This window comes from Enhydra lutris, unplaced genomic scaffold (assembly GCF_002288905.1).
Source record: "Enhydra lutris kenyoni isolate GAN:26980312 unplaced genomic scaffold, ASM228890v2 scaffoldscaffold14, whole genome shotgun sequence".
Lineage (NCBI taxonomy): Eukaryota > Metazoa > Chordata > Mammalia > Carnivora > Mustelidae > Enhydra > Enhydra lutris.
Genome location: NW_019154098.1, coordinates 11,033,026 through 11,051,961, shown reverse-complemented (window position 1 = coordinate 11,051,961; position 18,936 = coordinate 11,033,026). Strand labels below are relative to the sequence as shown.

The 18,936-nt window shown below is 44.9% G+C and overlaps 1 protein-coding gene across 1 annotated transcript in view; it reads right to left on the bottom strand.

Annotated features, from left to right (window-relative positions):
• The window catches only part of LOC111146667 (adenylate cyclase 8), a 222,267-nt gene that overhangs the window by 32,197 nt on the left and 171,134 nt on the right, over nt 1-18,936 (bottom strand). Inside the window, exons 10-12 of the mRNA XM_022502313.1 lie at nt 17,241-17,442; nt 15,044-15,133; nt 4,147-4,319 (exon numbers count right to left, since the gene is read on the bottom strand). Of these exons, the coding sequence (XP_022358021.1) occupies nt 4,147-4,319; nt 15,044-15,133; nt 17,241-17,442 (465 nt within the window). The remainder of the gene's footprint in view (nt 1-4,146; nt 4,320-15,043; nt 15,134-17,240; nt 17,443-18,936) is intronic.

Sequence of the window (18,936 nt, the reverse complement as noted above, 5' to 3'; positions counted from 1 at the left end):
CAGGAGGGAAGACTGGAGGAGTCATGGGGACCAGACTGGGAGACATGTGGAGTCCTTGAGAAGCAGATTGAATTTCAGCTTCTTAGAGGTGATAAAGAGCCCCTTAAGGGATTTTTTAAAGATTTGTTTATTTTTAGAGAAAAAGAGAGAATGAGTGTGGGGATGGGGTGGGGAGAGGCAGAGGAAGAGACAGAATCCCAAGCAGATTCCTAGCTGAGTTCAGAGACTGATGCAGGGCTTGATCTCACAATCCTGAGATCATGATCTGAGCCAAAATCAAGAGCTGGAAGCTCAACCGACTGAGTAACCCAAGTGCCTTGGAGCCCCTTCTGGGTTTTAAGAAGGATAATGAGTTGACCAGATGTCTCTGATGGTTTTGAGCGGGATACATCAAGAGTGGAGGCTGGGGGATCAGTTAGGTGACAGCAGCCCAGAGATGAGAATGAGGATCTTTCTAGGACAGCAGCATTATGGCATGGAGGGTGCATGTGGGATAATAATTGTTAGTATCATTCAAGTGCTTTTTCTGTTCCAGGCCTTATGCTAAGTTTCCATGATCACATTTGATCTCTTGAATACTCCTACAACATAGAACAGGTTGTTACTCTCACTTTACAGATGAGAAAAGCCGTGCTCAGAGGGATTGTCACTTTTCATGAATTCCCTTGGGAATCACACAGCTGGCCAACGGCAGTGCTGGGGTTTGAACCTAAGTGCCTTAACTCCTAAACCTGTACTCACACCTGTTGTGATAGAGCGCTTCCTTACAAGGCATACTGAGATAGATGAGTCTCCAGGGATTGATAAGATACTGGGGGAGAGGGTGCCCCTCCTGTTTTGGACTCAGGGTCATCTGCTGAGGGGACGAGTTGTCATAGAGGGCCTCCTGAGCAGACTGGGAGATGCTGGTCTGAAGTATTTGGGACCATCTGGCTGGAGATGCAGCCAGGCTGCCAATGGAAGGTTCTTCACACTCTGCATTACAGGTGTACCTAACCCCCAGGTACAACCAGCAGAGTGCTGCTGAAGTGCCCAAGGTGAGCTCCTGAAGTGTGGGCTAACCCCTGACAGTATGAGCAGGCTCTGGCTGCCAATGGGACGTGCAGTGGCCGCTGATCTGCTGATCTGTAACTCAGTGAACGAGAAGGTTGAAAGAGCTCTTCTGATCCTTATTAGTTTAGTTCCATGGATAGCAAAGTGTGAGTCAATACAAGACTTGCCAATAACTGACCTCGAATCAGGAAGAAGCTGAGAAAAATACTCTGACCTTGCAGCAGTGAGTTTGGGATTGGATTCACATTCACAACCCTACTTAACAATCTCACTACAAGCTCTTCCCGAAGGCCTCGGAACAGAATTCAGAACTAATAAACCTCTCTCCTAAGAAGGGGGGAGGGGCTAGGAATGCACCGCTATGGATCTCTTGCTGTGTAACAGGCACATCAGAGCCTCACATGGCCCCGGGATAGAGGACAGTTATTCCATTTCACTGACAGGCAAACTGAGGTCCAGAGATGGGAAGTGACTTCCTAATGCAACAGACTCTGGATTTGAAACCAAAGCCCTGGCTGGTTGGTTTAATCTTATTCTTACCACAAATGTGGCTTATTTTGTTCCTACATCTCTTTGCCCTCTGTTTGGCCATGGCCACACCTATTGCCACTAACTATTTTACCTAATTTGAAACTGTTTTGACTTTTTGAATCCTGGGCATATGATGAGAGATTCTTCAGCTTGACTTAGAAGAAGTGTGTGCAGTATTGACAAAGGCGGACTCTGAAGCCAGGACAAGCCCAGTTTGACTCCAGATCTGTTCGTTATTAGCCATGGGCACCATGAAAACTGTTTAGCATTTCCGAGCCCATGTTCTTCGGATGGTTGCTGTGAGGATCAAACAGGGTCATGTACATAAAGGGTCTGACGCGTAAAAAAAAATTAGCATCTGGAATTTATAAAGAACCCTCACAAATCCAGTAAGAGAAAGGCAAGGAGCCTAACAGAACACCAGTCAAGGGAGAGGACCTGACAGTTCACTCAAAGGAAATCTAAATAGTTAATAAACAAACAAAAATGTGCAAACTTGCTCATGACCAAGGAAGTACTAATGGGAAAAATGAGATTCACACCCATGAGTTTGACAAGAATTTTGAAAGTCTATCAAGGGTGGGGTGGGAACAAGGAGCAACAGGACCATTGCTTGTGAGAGGGAAATTGTGAGAGAGACAATGAGATGACCAGATGGCTCTGATGGCTTTGAGAGGGGTGCGTCGAGAGTGGAGAGCAGTTTGGCAAAACCGTGCAAAGTGGGACATAGAAACACCTCACAATCCAGCGAGTGTGCTTTTAGATGTAAGTTCCGGGAGACGTTTTTGATAATGGTCACTGAAGCATTTTTTAAGTAAGGAAAACTACTAGCAGCCTGAATGTCTATTAGTAGGTCAAATGATAAATATATTTTGGTAGGTTCGTATTATGTAATTGGAACATATTACCACTGCCGATTGTGGAAGCAGTCTGCAGAATTACATCTGTGGCCATCAAACTAGAAGCATCAAAGGAATGCAATACTGCATGACACCGAAACAATTTTATAAGTAATTTATAATACAGACAACACTAAATGTATATAAAATACATAGATGGGAAGGATACACAGTAAGTGCCTTAGAAGTTGGCTCTTAGGAGGAGGGAATAATGCTGGGGACGAGAGACCATCTGAATACCATAGCAAAATATCTGAAATACTTGATCCTCTTAAAATGCAGAAGTAAGGGCACCTGGGTAGCACACTCAGTTAAACCTCTGACTCTTGATTTGGCTCAGGTTGTGATCCCAGGGTAATGGCATAGAGCCCCGCATTGGGCTCAATGCTCAGCGCAGAATCTGCTAGAGATTCTTTCTCTCCCTCCACCCCTCCCACTCTTGTGCTCTTTCTCTAAAATAAATACATAAATCTTTAAAAAACAAAGAAGTAAATATGACTCATTATTAACGTTGTTTCCAGGGGTTGGTTCATAGATGTTGATATAATTAGTATCCAGCACATTTTCTGGGGCTTTTTGGACAATCTTTGCCTCCTATTTTTTCTCATTTGGTGGGCCCCTTACTATGGTCTCGATTTGCTCTAAGCTTCCTGCACCTGAGGCCACTGCCTAGGCCACTGCTGGCTCGGGTGAAGCTCCATGGTGCAGGGGTGGGGTCTGGCTTCCCCATGGGGCTGTGTGAGGGACCACGGGCTGTCACCAGGAAGGTCATCTGGAGACCGAGCTGTGACTCATGAGAGACAGGAAAAGGATGGATCCAGGAGAGAAATCTCTCTCCCTTTCTGTGTCTGAGCTGGTTTTCCTCACTTCACTGCTCATCCAGAAACATTTCAACTGAGTGGTTCCTTTTTTCTTTCTTTCTTTTTTTTAAAAGATTTTATTTATTTATTTGAGATAGTGAAAGAGCACAAGCAGGGGGAATCACAGGCAGAGGCAGAAGGAGAAGCAGGTTCCCTGCTGAGCAGGAGCCCCATGTGGGACTCGATCCCAGGACCCCAGGATTATGGCCTGAGCTGAAGGCAGACGCTTCACTAACTGAGCCACCCAGGTATCCCTGAGTGGCTCTTTCCAATCTTCTCCTGACCGATGAGGCCACAAAATATCATGGCAGCTTATGCTTGTCTCCAGACCTCTTCTCCCTCTCTTTCACTGCCCTGGAGTTGTGCTGGCTCTTCCACCTTGTTTCAGCTCTGTTGCAAGAAATCTAGGGTGAGACATTATTTTTTGTACTTTTCTGTATTTTACAAATAATCCAGGGCAAGGAGTGTAGTAAGTGTTCAATGATACTATTAATATTATCACAGCCAAATTATAATCAGACCTCATGCATCTCAGAGCTGTTAAATTGGGAGGAATCACAAATTATTAAGTTTGGAGGAAGGAGACTGGAGCTACTCTTTAGTCACTACTCAGTCCAAACTTTACAACTGAAAACAAGGGATTTTGCCTCGACTTGTAAGCCAGAGAGCTCCTAAGCTGAGAAACAGAAGTCAATATCCAATGGTCCCCAAGTTTTGGTGATGCCACCTCAATCATCTTCCCCAAGGCTCCATTTCCAACTGGGAGTTGAGCCCTTTTTGAGCGTGTGATGGTGAGGACTTACTCTCCACTGTGGTTCAGGTTGTCGTAGCGCAGAAAGAGGCCTGCATAGATGGTCTCAGTCAGCAGAGCGTAGATGGCGATCATAATCAGCAACACAGCCAGCTTCAGGACAGAGTTCAGGCGGAGGAAAACTGCACAGGTCACCATGGCAAGCACCCCGGTGAAGACGAAGTACTGGAAACAGAGAGAGGGGAGGTGGTCAGAATCCAACAGGAATGTGGGAGGGCCAGTCCCCTCAGCACGGATGCCAGTGGGTCTCCTGATGCAGGTGGCAGCTGAGCACCTCCATTTGGAGACCTTAGGCTGCCCTCAAGTCCAACAGGCCTCCAATAGAACTCATCGCTTCCTTACCACATCCCGAATCTCTGTTCCCTGGCCTTTGGGGTCCATTTATGCCAATCCTAAGCCAAAGAACCCTTAGTCTCTTCTTTGCTGCCTTTCTCTTCCCCCCACTCCTCAGCCACCCCACCCTAAGTCTGTAGCCTCCACTTCCTTCAGGGAGCTCACACCCAGGCAGCTCTCCTCTCCCAAGCATTTTCTGTTCTGGTTCCTGAACAATTTCCGGCAGCTCTGTCTGCTTGCGGCCCCCAACCCCCACTGAACACACACTGTCTTTCTTTCTCCAGAATTTCTAAAACACAGACCTCATCATGCCTCGCCTCAGCTTGAAGGACTTTCATGGCTCACCATTCTCTCAAACTCGAGTGGGAAGCTCCCAAGGCCAGCACAGATCAGATTTCCCTTTACTTTCTAAACCCAACATATGCTTCAGCCTCCCTATCTACCTGCACCCTCCCATGGCTGTTTCCCAACTCTCCTGGGCCTCTGAGCTCTGCATCTCGTGGTTCAGAGTCATCCATGTGACTAAGCCTCCATTCTCTGAAGAGCATCTTCTCCTCTGAGAAGCCTTAGTGCTCATTTCCAGATGCCCTAGAAGCTGGCTTGTTCCTCCATAGCACCACCCACATCCAGAATAAGGTCTATCTCCTTGTATAAGAAGTAGCTGTTCAAAAGGCCAGACTGGTGCCATTCAAGCTGGAATCCTGGTACAGGCCTCGAAGCTCAGTCTGCCCAGCCATAGTTCATTCAGCCCTTTGTAGGATGGTGCCCGGCCTCTTATCCTGTCCACTGTAGCATTCTGAATGGCAGGTTTGGATTCTGACTTTCCAGTGGGAAAAAAGAATAGAAGTCACATTATTAAGGCCCACGTGGTCCTCTTGTAACTTTCAAAATAAGTGGCCAAGATGGGAATCATAATTCCCACTTCACCGGTGAAGAGACTGAGGCTCACAGAGATAGCATGAATTGTTCCAATTCTCACACCTGGAAAATGGCACCTAGGACCCTTGGAAGCAATCTGTCCACGTACGTGTGACTGCAGTGGGCACATTGAGCTTGATAATCCCTAACATCCACTCCAACCCTCTTATGCCTGGCTCTTTGTAGCAATTGGAGGTCTCCTTTCTCCTATTAGAGAAAGAGTTTCTGGATGGGCAGAGGACACCATAAGAACTTCTAGACATCTCCAAGTGACTATGGAAGACACGTTTATTGAGTTCCTAAGTCAAACTGACTCATTAATGTACATTTTCAACAGCGATATCAACAAATGTGGATAGCACCTTGATGAGACCCCACTGAGCATGAACAAGACTTTATTGTGCATGTAGTAGACTTGGAAATGAATAAGGCTGCGTCCCTATCCCTAAAGACCCCTGCATCTGGGACACCCTTCACTTTTGTCTTTCTTTCTTAGTAAATCCAATCGTGTCCATGTCTGAAATGGATGATGAGCTTTCTTCAACTCTCCTTTAAGATCTTCCCTTGGCAAGATTTTCAGGTAACTCATCTTGATGCCCTGAAGCCATCATTTTAACAGATAGAGGAGAGTTGGGTAGACCTGAAACATCTTGTTTCATTGTTACCTGCATCATAATGAAGGGTTGTGCATGGTTTTGTCAATGCAAATTACAAATTGTGTATTAAATTAAAGCTGTCAAAATGATTATGCCCTTGAGCAAAAGTTAATGAAGGCACAACAGTTAAGTTTAAGAAGTGTGATAAGGACTTACTGTGTGGCTGTTGCAATCAAGGCATGTTGCTAGGCACTGTGAATTCCAAAGTGAGAGATGGCCTGGACCACACCCGGTGGTCTAAGATGTAAAGCCAATATGTAGAGACCAATACCAATGTGCTGGACGTTCTCTGCCAGCAATATGAACCTTATGGTGATGCTGTAAACCACAAGAAATCAGCAGCATAAGGACCCTGGGTAGATAACACCAGGAGCTTTTCCTCTGTCTCTTTTCTAGCTTGAATGAATAGTGGGAGTGGGACCAGGGAATGGAGAGGAACAGGAAGCAACTGAAGTATTATAACTTTGGAAAACCCCTCTTTCAGCTGCATCTGGACCCATAAATTGCGTGTTTCCTACAACTTGGGAGGATGCTGGGCCCAACACAGTGACTAAATTTCTTTCAAACCACCAATAGTCTCTGTGTTCTTTTAAGTTAGCCAAGGAACTCAGATGCCCCACAGCTTCTAGAGTGCCCCCTGAATGGGTCCTGGGCATTAGGGTTTCACAGGTGTGGCAGGGCAGAGAGAGGAGGCAAAGCCACATTGCAAAAACTCTTGTATGTGCTGCTGAGAAGTCTGCACTTTATTCCGCAAGGAGCAGCGGGTGGGGTTCAGGTTTGTAATGGATTCAACAGGTCAGTGGTCTAGGAATAAACTGTGGGGTAAATAAGTACAGGAGGGATTGTAAGTCATGGAGAAAAGCTGAAGGTTTAATGACAAGTTTGGGGACTAACCCAATAGATGGGGCAAGAAACTGTGTAACTTTACATGAAGGTGGGGGAGGGAGGAGTCGGGACTGGTGGTAAGCATTCCAGCAGGGATTAATCTATTAACTAAGAGAAAAAACCAACTACAGAATGAGGATGGGGAAAAGGAATGCATTCAGCTTTAGGGCTCTCAAGCTTCAGGGATGTAGGATGACTCAGAACAACTGAGGGCAACCACAAGTGTGAGGCTGAGGCTCGGAAGAGAGATGAGTCCGGAGACATGTCTGACATGGTTCAGCTGATCCCACAGTGTGGAGATTGTCCAAGAAGAACATGAAAAGTAAAGACAGAAGATACAGAGACTAACATGTAGAGTCTCTCATGTTTGAGGGGCTGTGGGAAAAGAGAAATAAGAACACTCATTAGGGATTGTTGAGGGTATGAGAGGACAATGAGGAGAAAAGTGTGAAAAAATAGGTAGCCCCCCCAAAATAAAAATCTCCATAGACAAAGATTTTCAGAGGAGCATTTCAAAGGTAATATATAGAAAATGTTTTCAAAATAACTTAATGCCAAAAAGCAGGATATAAAATTTTATATGCACTATAATCATAACAATGCAAAGTATGGACACATAGGACATGGATTTGGTGTGGATAATTTCCATCTGTAAAGTCCTTTAATCTGATCATAACACCAAATACCAAATGAGGCAGGGATCAACATACTGTTCTGCAGGGAGTCCCTCTCTTCCCGAGAAGTCTGCATCCTGTATCATCAAGGGGTTCTCTACTTCTTCCTAGGTTTTAAATGATGAAACATCGTCCCACCAGGATATGTATGAGAAATGGTAGGGACTGGTCAGTTTCTAGCAATTTTTAATAGAGAACACAGACATTTTAAGGGGATAAGAGATCTAATCATGATATGGCAGTTTTGACCAGGAAAGTAAAAGATTGACTGCCGCAATGAGTGCCAGCGCCTTAGTGCCCAAGTTAGGAAAAAAGAGGTGAGAGGCATTTCAGTAGTGAGGTTGACATGTGGGTAGGAGAAGAGGGACAGACACTGAGGATGTGTAGGTGGGAGGCAGCCCAGGTCCTCACACTAGATGAACACCCGGTAACGTGAGGGGATCAATGGGAGTGGCAATGCCTGTGCATCAGGGCTAAGTTGGTGGGAGGTGGAAGTAGTGCTCATAACCAAACATTTGCTGGGCACAAATTCTGTGTGAGGTACTTTATGAGTGGCTTCATATGCTTCCACTTACTTAACTCTTAAAATGATCCAAGGACAGGTACTATTTTTATAGTCATTTTACAGAAGAGGGAAGCATATAGAACACATTTCTGCTTCTGAATAATCAAGATTTTCTTCTGTCAGATAATACACTGACTTGGGAAATGACAAATAAAGCAAAATCTTCTAAGTCTGTACTGAAAAAAAGTTGGACTCCCATGCCATGGCAAAGGGTTCAGAGGATCAAAAGTTGAGGATTATGTTTGCATGAAATAAGTATTTTGCCCAAATTCTACAATTGTTGAATGAGGACTTACGGGGACCAAGAACCCTGCAAGGCTGGAAGGCACTGTTCTAAGGTCAGGACACTGTCACAAAGTATCATAAATGACTTGGCAATAGGTACACATTCTCCTCCTGGAAGAGGAGTAAGCAAAAGAATATCACACCATGGTAACATGAAGAAGGACTTGAACTCAGCCCCACACAGGTCATGCATGCTGGGCTGTCAGCTCCTCTTTGGTTGCTGCCAAATCCCATGGCATTATAAACTCACAGAAGAAAAAAGAAAGATGACTGACAATTTTCATAAGTCACGGTCCTTCAGGGAAAGAATCCAAACTTTCTGATTCACATAGAACCGGGTTTTCGATGATAACTCTTGGTTCCATCAGCGCAGTGAAGTGCATATGGACCAAAGACAGAGGCTTCTCTGCTTCATCCTGAGCCTCCCCTTTCCACATGGTCCAGGAGTGACAGTGTCAGGACCCGGGGGTCACCACGGGTACAGGTGGGATGAATAACCTGATGTTCCTCGCTCTTTACTGGATTGCGTGAGTCAGGGGAGAGGGGCATTTTGTTTAGGCTGGATGCTCTGCTACAATCTGACTGTGCTTTGTCTTCTTCTACATCCTCGTTTTGATGACTGGCCTTTCCCCCCGCCCCATACTAGGGGAAGAATGGTGAATGTTCTCTTGGTTATTATAGTTGTTAGCTTAGATCTGTCGAAACTGCATTTAAAGTCCACAAGTAGATGTGGATGTTTATATCTGACTTGGGTTGAGGGGAGATAAGCGATTCTAGATATTTCCTAGAAGCAACTACATTCACAGTTGATACTCTAACCTCATAATCCTTCCTGGAAAGACATACCTGTATTAATGATGTGTACAAATAATGACTATGCCAGGAAAGCTGTGAAGCAAAACATAATAAAAAAAAAACATACACAGTATCTATATCTTATGGAAAGGCATTACATCACAATATTTTTAAAAGTAGGATCATGCTTATCTTGGTGGTGCTTAGTAGACGATTCAACACAGCCACCCTGCAAGATTATGTCCTTGTCTTGGCTGTGCTTCTTTGATGACTGAGCTCAGATCTTTGTAAATCATCATCAGAGTCCATTTTTGAAAAACATCAAAAATGCAGTCTGTGTTTGATTCCTGAGCAGCGATGTCCAGCCGTATCATGCATCTCAGCGACTTTCAGAAATTAAATGTTCTTCCAGAGGACGGCAATTTGACATTGTGAAACATGTATCTAGGAAGTATACGCTGTTAGCTAAGAATGACCAGCAGAGAGGAACATGGTGACACTGTGGGAATTAAGTGTGTGCCCTCCAAGGCCACTCCCTCAGCGTGGGCAACAAGTACAGGGTCTTGAAGGATCTGGCTCCCTTTGAATGATGCAATGCAAGGTGGTCACCATCTTGGAAACAATTGGCGAGGCCAGAAGAGCGAGATTATGAAAGGGAAATAGGCTATGAAAATATGGCCTGTTCAAGTTTTTAGTCTGGACACATGATCATGTAGATAATCTCATGTTTGGAGCAGAGGATCTTGTGCATTTAAGAAATCTGTAAAGTCCCTATCTTCCTTAAATTCAGATCTCCACTTGGGCAGGCACTATTTTGCCCTAGGTACCAAAGGCTTCAAGAAAGAAACTAACATTTAATGAATGTTTTATTGACGTCATCTCTCTTTGTCATCCCAACAATCTTATGAGATAGGTATTATTAATTAATAATCCCATTATAAGGGTGATTAGGTGGCTCAGTTAAGCAACTGACTCTCAATTTAGAGCTTGATCTCAAGGTCATAAGTTCAAGCCCCACATTAGGCTCCACAAAACAAAACAAAACAACGAAAACAACAAATAATCCCATTATACAGCTGATAAAACTAAGGTTCAGAGAAGTTAAGTGACTTGTTCAAGGCTACAAAGCAAGTAAATGGCAGAAGAAGAGTCCTCCTTTCTCACTTGAGGTCACCACGAAGCCTCTATCACCCACACCTGTTCTGTTTCCCATGTTCTGTTAATGTCCTTAAAGACCTGAAACCTGGGGCACCTGGGTGGCTCAGTCGGTTAAAGCCTCTGCCTTCGGCTCGGGTCATGATCCCAGGGTCCTGGGATCGAGCCCCACATCGGGCTCTCTGCTCAGCGGGGAGCCTGCTTCCTCCTCTCTCTCTGCCTGTCTCTCTACCTACTTGTGATCTCTATCTGTCAAATGAATAAATAAAAAAATCTTAAAAAAAAAAAAAAAGACCTGAAACCTAAGCTTCAGCATGGTGGAGTGTGTTGGTTTTTGGATCATCCTTTGCCTGTATGGCTTTTGGGCTCTTTGTGGGGAAAGGCAATTCCAAAAACTGATTATCATTTGGAAAAAAAAACACATCAATATTCTTTATATATTTAGCCATAACATCTAATTGGTTCTGTGCAGAAACAAAATGAGCTCCTATAACAGCCCTCTGTTCAACTGGAAAAAATTCTGAATTTCCTGCAAAGCCATTTGATACTCCTTCTTCATTTGAATGTTTTGGTGGGGCTATTGCTGCGGGAACATGGGAAAATCTAATTTTATCCTGAATAGCAGCTGGGGATTTCTGACCACCCTCAAAAAGTTTCCTCCAGAACCACTTGGGGTTCAGACTCCCACCCGAGGAATTCACCAGAGAACTGAAGGCACTAGTTTTTATCGTCACTTTTGGAGTTTAAAAAATATGCCTATTTCCTTGACCACATATTCTCTTTTCTTTTAATTGTTTTTCTTCTTCTTTCTGCCTCCTTCTTGCTTTTTCTCCACCTTGTCTTCCTCTTTCCATACCGCCCACCTTTCTTCTCTCATCTTCATCACGAAAGCTAATATTTAATAAGCAAAGACACAGATAATGACACCCCTGGGAGATAAGCTTTCAGGGACACTTCAAAACATTAGCAAGCTCTAACTGCTCCTGCAAATACAGTTGACTATTTATTCAAACGTGCCAGCGCATCTATAAGGACTCGCATAATAAAGGGGCTCAGCTATAAAATGAAGGTCTTCCTACTGAGCCTGCTGAGAACCCCTCGCAAGTGTTTGAGATAACGACACTCTGGGTTTGTGCATGTGATCTGCGTTTATTTTTGCAAACCCATGTCTCTTCCCTCCCCTAGACGATTTCTCACATCAAAGTTGGAATGCGGCTTTCCTCACTGTCATTTACTGTATCTTCATCCATTTTGAGTAATAGGCAAGCTCCAGTTCAAGACTAAATTATACTCGATACCATATATTAAAACAGCCTCTTTTTTTTTAAAGAAGGTATTTTTTTTAAAGGTTTTATTTATTTATTTGACAGAGATCACAAGTAGTTAGAGAGGCAGGCAGAGAGAGAGGGAGAGGGAAGCAGGCTCCCTGCTGAGCAGAGAGCCCGATGTGGGACTCGATCCCAGGACCCTGAGATCATGACCTGAGCCGAAGGCAGTGGCTTAACCCACTGAGCCACCCAGGCGCCCCTTAAAACAGCCTCTTATGCTTACACCACATCATCCATGTTTATATGATATGTTTATGTCACAGGCTTTCGGACTGAGTCCTGTTTCTTATGGGGTGAGGTAGAAAGGTCAGGTACACAGATGAGGAAGCCAAAGCTCAGAGAGAGGAAGGGATTTGGGGTCACACATGTGTGAGTGATGGGAGGCATTGTGTGTGAATTAAGTCTTTTACAAGGTCTGAATATCTAATTCCTTCTCGTTCGGTGGACAAATCTCTAGGTAGGGAGGCATGTATATCAAGAAGGCAACTGGTCCTTCAAATCAGGCTGTTGGTGGTAGATGGTGATGGAAAGAGTTCAGATTCCCATCAATTTGGCCAGTGGGATTCCTGCATCTGGGGGGATTGCCAAAAGTTGGCAAACTCTGTAAAGGGTCAGCTAGTAAATATTTTGGCTCAGTGGGCCCCACACCATCTCTCGCAGCTACTCAACTCTGCCAACTGTACTATCAAAGTAGCCACAGATGAGGCACCTGGGGGGTTCAGTCAGTTGAGTGGCCAATTCTTGATTTCGGCTCAGGTCATGATCTTGAGGTCCTGGGATTGAGCTCCCATTATGCTCCATGCTCAGTGTGGAATCTACTTGAGGACTCTTTTTGCCTCTCCTTCTGCCCCTCCCCATGCTCGTGTGTGCTCTAATTAAAAAAACAAATCTTCACCCCCAAAAAGTAGCCATAGACAATTGGTACTAAGTGGGTGTGGCTAAGCTCCAATAAAACTTTACTTACAAAAGAGGTAGCAGGTAGAATTTGGCTGGAGGCCATAGTTTGCGCACCCCTGAGCAAGATGATCCTTCAGTTGTGGGAGGAGAGTATTGAAACTCTTATTTAATTTATCTCATTTTTAAACATTTCTATGTTTTGAGTATGTTCCACAATGTACACAATACATTAGCACAGTGATAGAGGACTGTAACTTAGAGATAAATGTGTATCAGTGGTGCAGGCTCAAAACCTTCTTATAGGAAATCATAAATACATCATGGCTGACGTTTAACGAGAAGCTACTTTGTGCTAGATGCTACTCTGGACACTTTACATGGGTTAATGCATTTAATCCTCATAACTACCCTTGCGGAAGGTACTACTTTCCTTCTTGTTTTATAGATAAGGAAACTGAGGCACAGAGATGATGTTATGTGATCAAAAAGCCATTTTCTTAGGACTGGCAAACCTATGAACGCTGTGATCCTGAGTTTGGGAGTTTAGATTTGGGGTCAAGGGTATGTACTGTTCTAGAGTGATGTGGAAGTTCAGATGAATAGCTCACGAACACCAACTCCATGTCAGATGATACGTTGGAGCTACACATAAGCAAACTCATCTAAGTATGCACCATGACAATATGATATTCCCTAACTCCACAAAAGCCATGTGAAGAAGATATTATTTTTTCTACTTTATAGATGAGGAAGCTCAGGTTCAGGGAGAAGAAGAGCTGACTCAAGATTCCATTGCTAGCAGGTAAAGGGGCTCAGCCAGGATTGAAACCTAGCTTTATCTAGCTCTCCATAGTTGATGGGTGGCCAGCTCACGGCCTCTTGGGACACTCCTCATCCCCTCCAACCTGAGACATTCTCAGGGAGCTGGTGTCCCACAGAGTCCACAAAGTCTGTGCTCTCTCAGTCCTTGGTGCGAGGAGGTCCCCCAACATATATAGTTCCATCTTGCCCTGGACTTCCTTAAGAAAAGCTTAGTTCCTCCCTAGGAATGGAGGACTGAGCCTGGATGCAGAAGAACAAGATCAAGAACAAGCCAGATAGGGTTTGAATTGCAGTTCCAAGTCTTGACCACTGAATTAAGAAGAGAAGGACAGAAAGAAAGAAGGAAGGAAAAAAGTGAGGGAGGATGGCAGGCAGGCAGGAGTGGTGCGGAGTGGCACTGAGCAAGTTACTCTCTGGGCTTCTGTTGCATTATCTAGGGATTGGAGATGACAACTGTCTGGAGTATTGAATGATGCCATGTGTACCAAATAGGTGCTCTACACCTTATACAGGGCAGGAGGCTTTCTCTCCTTTTCAGAACATTTTTCACACTGATTCTGGGGCCTAGGTGAGACAACACAGAGCCTTTCCCTCACCCAGGTGGTGGAGGAGTCTTAGAGAACAAGGGTCTACCTGGGTCCCTGGGGTGCGAGGTTGGTTGGGGTCTGCTGGGACAGCCCAGCTGTCCTCTCTCCTGACCCCAAATTTCTGCCCCTGAATGTAAAGTTCTGGGCTATAGCTAACACAGCCTAAGACTGTCCTTTGCCCTGTACCATAAGCTGACCCCAAGGCCCAGGGCAAACCTCTGGTTCTGTGGCCAGGGAGGGTGAGACTTACATAAAGATGGTGGGTATCTGCTGAGACACCTCCTGACCCTGTGGTGCTGTTCTTTGTTTTACATTTAGTTGTGGTTTTCTGTGTTTGTGACTTTTTAGCTTTTTTCTATTTCTCCCACCCCTTTCCTCTTTTCCTCCCTTCCCTCCTTTCTTCCTTCTCTTCCTCCCTCCCTTCCCTTCTTATCCTTCCTCCTTCCCTCTTTCCTTCTCTCTTCTCCCTTCCTTCCCTTCCTTCTCCCCTTCACCCTCCTTCCCCCCTTCCTTCCTTCCTTACTCCCTTCCATCTTTACTTCTTCCCTTCCTTCTTTCCTCATTTCCCCCTACCTCTCTTCCTTCCTTCCCTCCTTCTTGAATGCAGCAAAAGCCATTTGAGCCATAACTCTGCCCTAGACTGGGAACAACAGCACATTCTGCTCTAGGATTTCGAGATGAGAAGGGGAAATGAATGGGGGTGGGGGAAGGGGAAGAGGAACATGGATAGAGGTTCAGGTGAAGAAGGAAGAAAGGAAGAGGAAGAAGAAGGGAGAATCAGGAAAGTCTGGAGGTAAGGGCAGGAAAGAGGCAGGGGAGAAAGGGAAAGGCAGAGAAGGGGAAGGAGGAAGAGGAGGAGCAGGAGGAGACAGAAGAAGAAAGCAGACCTCTGGAACGCTTTCTGAGACCCTTCGGGCAGTTGTGCTTGTGTGGAACTGGCGGAGGTACCTAGGCCCAAGTCTTGCCAAGGGGAGCTCGAGAATAAATACCTCTGGGTAGGAGCAGATATCTGTAAACACAGCTGAGGAATTGAAAGTCAGGTTCTTCAAGGGTATCGACTTGTCAAAATCACACCACAGCTGCGGATTAAAAAAAAAGAAGAAGAAGAAGAAGAACAACAACAACAACAAAAAACAAAACAAAACAAAACAAAACAAAACAAAACACAGGAACAACAAAGTCAGTGTGAGTGCTGGGAACAAAGCAGTGTGCCTTTACTGCTGAGCCTCGGCAGAAACCTGGGCAGACCAGGCCCTACAGGGGGCTTCATTCCAGAATGGAGGGGCCAGCTGGGATCTCCTCTTCCATTTTAAAGAAGGTACTGGCTCAGGAAAAGCTTTTGCAAGCCAGCCCGGAAGCCAGGTTAAGACAGCTCTGCTTGCCCTGTCACATAGGGCCAGTGGAGAGTGCCTGTGGGGCTCTGAAGAGAGCCAGATGGCAGGAGAAAAGGTCTGGGGTATGCTTGCAGCCTGTCTCTCATCAACAGCTGGGAGGATTCCAGGGATCTGAGGGGGGCACGTTCTCCAGAAAGACTCTTAGCATGGGACAGGGGGTGGGAGGGCATTCCCTAGGCCAGAAACTGCTGCAGATTTTACGGTGCTCAGGAAAGAGTAGCTACCATTGGCTGAATGCCTCCTCTGTGCCAGACACTTTGGACAAAAAAGCCTCACAACCACCTTGTGATGTAGCTACTATTTTTATCCCCATTTTACAATAAAAATATATGAAACTCTGAGAAGTAAAGTAACTTGTCTAGGATCACCTAGCTTGTAAGTGGTACAGCTGAGATTTGACGGCAGGTCTATCTGACTCCAAAGCCTCTGAACTTCCTGCCGCACCACCATGGCATGGATGGCCCAGATGTAACCTTGACCTTGAGTCACTGAATGTATTTCCAAATCCTGCACCCTAGAAATACCTGATTCGTCAAGACTTGAGATCCTGGCTACGCCTCTGTAGGCCATGATCAATGTTCCTAAGCACTTCCATTTCAATTGCAATAATCTATAAAATATTCATTAGATGGCGACTTAAGTTAGGTTAGGATTTTCCTTTTTCTTTATCCCATAGAATCCTTTCCTACAAGGCCAGCCACAGAGTTTGGGCAACATAGCTCTAAGTAATTACTGGGCCATTCTGGACAACAAATTTCAGGCAGTATAAGCCTCCGACTCATAGGCTGACAACTGACTAGCTGACAAGTTTGAGTCCCTGAACACGTGGAGACCCTCCCTCAGGCCCCAAGGGCACACTGATGGGTTCAACCGCAAGACGGATGCCTCCACTAGCATCTCTCAACATGCCAAGTTCAAAACCTGGAAGGAGACAGATCACTCTTAGAATCTAGAGTAACTAAGCAATGGACAACACAGACTATTTGTATGTACACAGAAAATGCTGTTGCTATCATGTTACCATTTTAGAGAGTAAATGAAATCATTAAAACATGGATCACCAAATTAAAAACAATGATAAATATGGCAGCTGGAGAGTCATCTGAGTTCAATGTGTCACATCCAATGTGAACTCTTCGAAAGTCATAGGCAAGATCTCAAGCTTCCTGAAGCGCATTTCCCTTACCCATTGCATGGGAACGGTAATACCTACCTGTAGCACATAGTAGGTGTTCAAGAAATGATGGTTCTTTTATTTCCAACCCTCTACCCCCACTTCCAGAGATAAAATTTAGCATTTGAGGATGAGCATGAGTCGTGGAGTCAGACAGACCTTATTAGCAAGTTATTTCATGTCTCTGAGCCTCAGTTTCCTTAGCCATAAAGTGGGGATAAGGAGACTTACCTCACGGGGTTTATGTGAGGATTTCATAAGAAAAACATGTGCAGCTTCTCCTTCAGTGCATGGCACATAGCAGGTAGGTACTTAAAGGGAACTCTGATTCACGATTATAATTGGTTGGCCACTGACAATACAGAAACTTTAGGACGTTTATGCTCCCTTGGAGCAGATAATCTCCCCCCACTGGGAAGAGATAATTTGCCACCAGTAAAATGCACAGCTCCGACAGTAGCTGCATTTCTGTTCTCTGTCCCTAAGCTTGGGGCTGCACCAGGCACTTGAAGGTAAGTGGTACCAAGAAAGGCAATGCAAGAAGCTACAGGCTCCATAAACCCTTCATTCTTGCCTGCACACGAGAAGCCAGAGGGTTGGTGGGTTTGGAATGCTTACGATATTCAAGATGGCACCCAGGAAGTTAATCAAGATGGATGCAAAGATGATGACGTTCCGGGCCAAATAGGTCTCATTAATCCAACAGCAAGTTTTCCGGAGGATGAGGGGCAAACACTTATAATCCTCTGCCGTGGTGATGAGGACGAGAGCCGAGTGCAGCATAATCAGGATGGAAAACTGGATGGCCATTGGCATCACCCTGAAGGGAAACCCAGAATGTTGGGTCATATGGCATCATTCATGACTGCCCTTCCCCACCCCTGGAACCCAATAATTCTCTAAAGCTCTGTTTGTTCAAGAAAAATCAGCAGGAGACCTTTTCTTAATTATATCCATCCCTAGAATATTCTATCAAGAAACTTTGAAATGACCATCAAATTTGGCTTTATTTATTGTTCCTGTCCACCCCCCGCCCACCGCCTTTCTTTTTTGCTTCCTATATCATTCACACTAGGCAACTCTGCGAAGGCAACATACCACTGGAATTTTATCTCAATATCCCCACTGTGGGAGGGACCCACATGCCCTTTCTCCTTTGAGGGGGCTTTTATGAAACACTTTACCTCTTGGTCTACTCTGATGTCAAGATCTGAATTTGGCACCTGTTTCAAGTTGCTCAGTTTGGTTAGTGATTACCAAGATTTGCAGGGAATAGACCATGTGCCATTTGAGATGGGTAAGGGTGCAATTTGAGTTGTAGGTAAGGAGAACTCATCCTTGCCCAAGGCTTCAACATCACTCCCAAGTACACATCTTGAGCTTCAAGGTCTCACCAAAGCTTTGTCCCATGGTAGCTCCTATCTATGGACATTTCTGTTGGGTGTCAGGTTGTTTCCAGCAACTTGGTGATCTCTAAGCCCATCCCTGGAGGCATCTTTGACTGCTTCCTCTCCTTACCAACCAACCTCTCAGCAGGCATATTTCTTCTCCTTGGGAGTTCATCCCTCATTCTCTGTTCTCTGTCCAGCCATTTGTGTCTCACTTCTCTACCTTTCTTTCGCCAGCCAACTGTTGCACATTGAAGGGTACCTGTGGCTCCTCCATCTCTATAGTGAAGTCCATCCATTTGGCTTCAGCATCTTCCAGTGGTCAATGCTCAACCAACATGCACTTAGTGAATGAAGTTAGACCCAACTTCTAACAATGCCTTACTATCCTTCTGCCTGGATTTCCCCATGTTTATTATTAAGACATTAGTGTCAGTAATACACAGAGCTCTGACTATGTGCTAGACCCAATGCTAAGCACTTTATATAATAGCTGATTTCTATTCCTTGCTACAGACTTATGAAGACTCTTGATCTCTCTTTTTTCAGGTGAAGATTTAAGGTTCAGAGAAAAGCAACTTCCCAGAGGTCACTGAGTTGGTTAATGTTAGAGCTAGGATTTAAAGTCCACTGTGTCATTGATGAGTGACAGACCTCCCATGTGTGCTCTCATGTCATCTTTTTGGGGATTCTGTGGTGTCATTTACTTATTCATTCAATAATCTTCTTCCCAGATACAGTGGTAGGCACCAGGACACATCTTCCCCATCCTCTAGGAGATCATAATCTAGAGGAGAATATGGACATATACATGATGAACTATTGGAGAATATGCTATGATCTATAAAGGATTCTGAGCAACCATCATTTAGAAAACAGGAAAAGGAATCAAGGGAGGCTTCACAAAAGGGGTACCATTTGGGTCA